At 43.1% G+C, this 6,000-nt stretch overlaps 1 protein-coding gene across 5 annotated transcripts in view; it reads left to right on the forward strand.

Moving 5' to 3' along the window:
- The window catches only part of ate1 (arginyltransferase 1), a 53,061-nt gene extending 47,584 nt beyond the window's left edge, over positions 1-5,477 (forward strand). For 4 of the 5 annotated variants that reach the window (XM_019254594.2, XM_010739319.3, XM_010739311.3 and 1 more), the window contains one exon: positions 4,593-5,477. In XM_019254594.2, the coding sequence (XP_019110139.2) occupies positions 4,593-4,771 (179 nt within the window). In that variant the 3' untranslated portion in view covers positions 4,772-5,477. The remainder of the gene's footprint in view (positions 1-4,592) is intronic. The other variant, XM_019254595.2, reaches the window with a different exon arrangement.
- Positions 5,478-6,000: the final 523 nt, after the last annotated feature.

The raw sequence follows: 6,000 nt of genomic DNA on the forward strand, positions 1-6,000 counted from the left end.
TTGCCAAGTTGTGGGATGCCAGACTAGTGGTGGTGTGGAGATTTCTCCCCAGTGGTCAGTCAGTCACCGGGTCAGCCTGTCCTGTGTCATCGTCAAGTTGGCATCATGGTGCACTGTTGAAGCCTGTGGCACAGTCCTAATTGGCAGTTTGTTTTGTGTGGCTTGTTTTCGGCCTAAATAATGACATGCTGCAATCCCGTTTTTAAGTCCTGGGGAAGTCCTGACTGCATGTAATAGTTTGGGAATCTCCTGTGTGTCTTTTAGGAAATAACTTTGTATTGCAGCCTAATTTTTAAGCCGATGTGGTGTGCTGTAATTATGACATTTTGTAAAGTAAAAGTACAGACCCAAAATAAAAACAACCCAGTTTAATTCATAATCTTTCCAGCTGACTGTCAAAAGATACTCTTTGTTGAAGTTTGTTGATTAGCATGTGCTCTGTAAAATCGGCCTGAGACACTGCAGGGATTACTGTAATATGAAAGCTACCAAACTCACACAGGAAGACCACTGCTTTGCCCACAAACAGAACAACTAATTCGATTTTAGCTTTAATTTGTGTTTTTAGGTTTGTTGAAATAATTGTACCTCAGTCAGTCAAATGGCTGATTTAGAAATACATTCTCATCTCACTGAGGTAATTGTAAAAAAATATAATAAAAGTAATAACGACATAAAAAGTGTATAGCCTATAGTATATATTGTGTTTGAGTTCTTGGTCCCTGTGTTGAATGGCATGGGTTTATACTGAGAGCTACTTGAAACAAATGTTATTTATTTTATTCTCCAGAACCATTTGGCAACTCCCTGAAATTATTTTGGGGTTCCCGACCCTTGGATTAAGGAACCAATGACAGACAGGGTGACAACACAGTTTTCCATTTTTAAAGTGAGAACCAGAACTGCGAACAAAGGTTCTTGATCAAAAAAGAAAAGAAAAACTTCTCCACCAAAACTGTCATTAGTTACAACTCAGCCTAGTTGGAAGGCCCTGCCACAAACTCCAAGCCTCACCCAGGGGTGAATGAGCATTGGGGTGCTGGTTGTGCGTTCAGATTGTAAAGATGACCGGGGTTACAGAGCTGTCTTAATGAGGTGTGTAAAGACAGCTAATCTAAAGTTTACACAACTCTGTCCAAAGCAGGCTCACATTGATTACATGCCCGCTGACATATTGAGGGCCCGAGGGCCTCGTTGTGGTCTCATACAAGCCTACATACAGTGTACACACACACACACATTCTAAGCAGCACATATGTACTATCTCTCACACACTCATAATCAAGTGTTTGCTTGACAGAGAAGAAGTTGGGGCCATTGCCCACTCAGCAGGATAAACACATCCAAAAAATGTGTGACACAAGTAGTCAAAGCCAGAACCTCAAGTGCGTCCGGCAGGCGCCAAACCCAGACGCACAAAATGAAACATTGCATACACTAAGTTCATAAAATCTCAAAATAAAAATATCTTCACTCTATTTGTCTCTTTCATGTATCATACACATACATATATTCACTTTCAATCACGCTGATTGACTCTGAAATCTACAGGATCTGTGCTTACAGCAAAAACATTTGGGTGGGGGGGGAGACGGTGCTAGGTTGACAGCACCCACCCATTATCCCCAAGCCCTTTGCCTTCTCCACTTTCTAGTTTTTACAGTATACACTTCCATATCTTGTCTCACTGTCAGAGCCACTTTGCTCTGCTCTTCACCAGGCTTTCTGCTCCTTAGCCTGACTTGCCCTAATGTTCCCATTCAGAGTGGAGGGGAGACCGATATCACTCCTCTCAGCTTCTTGTGCTATAATCTATGAACCCCCCCACACCACCACAATGCCCCGGATCTGCAGATTTGCTGCACTTTGCTGCTATGGAAGAACCTTTCCCTTGTTGTAATAATAATGATAATATCCTTTATAATCCAGGGGAATCTTTTACTGCTTTCTTCACTGTGGAGGTCAAAATTCATGGTCAGCTACAAAGGGTCTCGCTTTCAGCTGGACGGATGTTTACACAAGGGCTTGAACCCAGGTCTTTCGGTCAAAGAGCAGCCTTCTTACTACACCACCGTTTTGGCCTTTTTCCTTTCAAACGTAAGCCCTATTTTGACTTTGCAACATTGGGTCACAGGAAGTGGTCATAACCTGATGGCCTGCCTTTGACCAGCGTCCGGTGTTAAGCAAGTGTTTTAAAAGTTTGAGATGGATAGGAAGAGAGAGGAGCGTGGCGAGGTGTCAAGGCCCCTAGCCTCAGCTCTGACCCTCTCACTCCCCGACCGACCCTCACCACTCCTCTTCCCCCCGACCCTTGAACCCCAACCCCGAGGAGCTATGACCTCAGTGGCATGTCACTGAACGTCCGGTGGGCCTGGCGGGAACAGGGTCTGGAGCTACTCAAAATAAGGATTGGGGGGGGTGGGTACTGATGGAAAACGGAGTGAGTGAAGAAGGAAAAAATGAAAGTTGTTTACACGAGGAGCGGATGTTTGGATTGCCTTGAGTAAGAGAGAGAGAGAGAGCCACTGCTCAGTATTACTGTTGAGGTTAATAGCTCATCTTACAGTTGCGTGCTGCTTTGGTCTGTAAAATGTTCACTACTTAATATCTTCACAAGGGGACAGTGGTGCTTAAGCCCAGTGTCACACATTTGAGTGGATAAGTTTAACTTTGCCTAACTGTTGTGTAAGTGGGCTGTCACACTGATAAGAAGTACGAGGAGACACACAGTGCTTAGAGAGCTCAGTGCCGCTTAAGTTATTAAGGAGTCTTCAAATGTTTAAATATTTTCAATATTATCCCATTAATTCTTCATGGACTAAAATTACGCTCATGTGGACGTTATATAACATGTTTACATCTTTTAAAACCCATTTCTCCACATGGGGGGACTTAACATACTGCTGATTTTCTTCATTTAAAAGTTTGTCTCGAGCATTCTTCAATTATGTGACTCAGCAGTTTTTAGAGTAGGGGGAAAGGCACAGTGGTTAGGGCATTACTGAGCAGGGAAATTAGGCTAATAAATAAAACATGAATGCACAGTGTGGTTTGAAAATAAAATAAAAAATTGAATTGAAATATGAACATATCTTTATGAGCTGGGAAGCCTCTGGGCTTTATGTTTATACTCTGCACTTTTCTTTCCTCTGGCTTGCTTTTCAGGTAGAGTATATGCAAGCTATATATAGTTGGGACACTCACTGTGTATATATCTAAAGCCACATTCATTCTGCAAATAGCAAAGATCCAGCCCAGAGTGCCTTTGAGTGCTTTGTAAACCAGGGATCCCTTTTAACATCTGGCACAAGAAAAAAGACGGTTGTTTGTGGCATTACATCACAGTTTTTCTCTTTGTTGTCTTGCTTTTCCCCGGTTGATTAGGTGATCAGGTGGGATTTGGCAGTGTGGTAGTGAATATTTTAGGAATTAGGCTGAAATATGTGTGGTAACATCACTTGTACCACCTGGGTGCTCAGCTGTGAGCCACATGGGTGTCAGGGGGAGCGGTAGTGGTGAGTGGGAGGCCCTGAGCTCTATTAATACCAAATCTAAGTCGCTCCTGTTTGACTGATGTGTCGCCATGGACCTGGCAAGTTAGTCCACTCCACTCCACAGTCTGGCCTGGAGTTTATTTTCATTTGCTTCCTCTCAGTTAGAACAGACCCGGATTGCTTTGAAGAAAGCGGGCTGGTGGATGGAAATATTGTGTGTATAGCGTGTAGAGGATGTGCATTTCACAAGGCATGATTTTACATCTTAGGCATTTTGCAATTGGTGAAACAGCAGAATGTTTGTAGAAGATGAGCCGAGGGGTTTAGCTAAGAGCTGAAGAGAGAGATAAAAGCATTTTAAGAGGCGATGTTATTCATTGGTGAGGGGATGACATGAAATACTGAACTTCGGGGGAATGACAGTAAATGAAGGACTTCTCAGTTCTGACTGGAGTAGGGCGATGATTGATGGCCATGATGGATTTTTGAAACCCACTTGCATTCACACATTATGTGCAGTATATTTATATTTGGGTCAAATTGGCTCGACTGATACTCCCCGCTGTGCCACCCCTTGCACTCCCACTCCCTCCTCTTGGCGCCAGCGGTGGGCAGCTTGGCTCAACCTCTCACTCCTGGAGGCAGTGGTTTTAGTATCAGAGCGAGGGTCATCATTTTTTACACTTTTTTTTCCATCCAACTCCCCAGAGGACCATTCTTAGCTGCTGAACCTGCACACTTTTGAGATTAGCAGTGTTTTCACTGGTCTAATGGGAGCTGGCAGTGTATGACACAGGACCTGATGAAATGCTGAGTTTGGCAAGCCAGCAGGGAGCAAGGGCCCGTAAACAAGGCCAACTAACTAGCCTGCTCACGCACCGCTGTGACTCCAGGTTTAGGGCATGGGAGAATTAATGCTGTAGGGGGAAAAATGCTTTCTGCTCCTCCAACAGCTTCTCGGAATAATGGTGTATTCTTGCCAAGTCACTCAGAGGTTAATTCATAGGAATGAGGGGGGAAAAAAGGACATTGTTTATTGTGCTTGATATGTCTACACATGTCCTTATTATATTCTCATGTCTGCCTATTTTTGTTCAGGAGATGTTCGCGTGCTGAAGGATGTGGGCAGAGCTCTGGTGCTTTACAGACGAACCGTCATGCCCTATGCAGCCTACTCCCGCAAACGCAAAGGTTCCAGCGACGAGACGGAGGTGCAGCAGTACGCTGGCTTGGTTGGCCAGGAATGCGCTGAAAGGATCTTGCTCTACCGCGCCTAAACATACAAAGTCACACCACTGCACCTTTTATAATATACCTAAATCCACACTTCCCAACAATGTCTGTTTGTTTCTGTATGTCAAAGTGCTTTCTGCTGCCCCTCCAAGTAGTGTCACCATACTTAGCTCTACACAGGCTGAAACAATGCAGTAGCCACCCACTATCTGCTGTATGTATGTGTGTGTGTGTGTGTGCTTCACCCATTGGCCTCATTCACATTTATTTCATTTAGTTTAGTTACATTTTATCCTGCAGTTTAGTTTATGTGAGTTAAGCTCTTGTACTCTCCACAGGAACCAGCCTCTTGAATGATTTTAATTTTCATATATTCATCGCTTTGATTTTTTTTTTTTGCGCCATCCTCAATCCTGAATTTGAATAATGATATGATGAAGTGTCTAGCTACAGGCAGGTGACCGCTCTTTCCTGAACTAACACGGGTTGACTTACGTCACCATCACCTCTTGAAGAGCATGAATGTTCAGTGATATTAAACATTGGTTTTCAACTGCTTAGATTACATCCCAAAACTTCAGTATCACTCACCACAGCACCACAGCATTGATTTTTACCTCTGAATTTATGTGAAGAAAAGAATTTGCTGTTTTCAGTGTTTTTGTCTGTATGTATAGCTTTATTTGCTTTTCTTTTATCAATTGACACTGTTATTTTTTTTGTTAAACTAAATAAAGGGGTTGTATATTCCCTGCTTGGACTTTCCTTTGCATGCTAATTATGCAGCACCTAAATCCACTGGCAGAGATTTTGGGAACAGGGGCAATAATGAAGCATGAGAGTCCTCTTGTTGGCACAGACTGTGTCCATTTTTACACATACAGTAGTAAACCTCTGTCTCCTAAAACACATGCACCCAGAGATAAGTGCTTCAGATGGGCTTGTTGAATTAGGCCCAGCAACAGGTGTTAGATATATGAGCTGGCAGAACACAAGCGTGAATAGCCTTTCGCCTCCAAACGGAGTGTCAACTGCAGTCCAACTCTCAGCCAGTACAAGGACGGATATAGTTGAACTACACAAACTACCGACCTGTGTTTGCACCCTTCATGTAAATAGCATAATCATAACCTTGTTAAGTTTAACGATGTAAATGTGCTAAATGTTTAAATCTTGTATCTGTATTTTTGTCTCCTCAGTCAAATCTGAACACACTGACATTATACACACACTCAGTCTGATAAGGCCACTTAGAAATCAAATAAAAGATGGT

Source organism: Larimichthys crocea, chromosome III (assembly GCF_000972845.2).
Source record: "Larimichthys crocea isolate SSNF chromosome III, L_crocea_2.0, whole genome shotgun sequence".
Taxonomy (NCBI): domain Eukaryota; kingdom Metazoa; phylum Chordata; class Actinopteri; family Sciaenidae; genus Larimichthys; species Larimichthys crocea.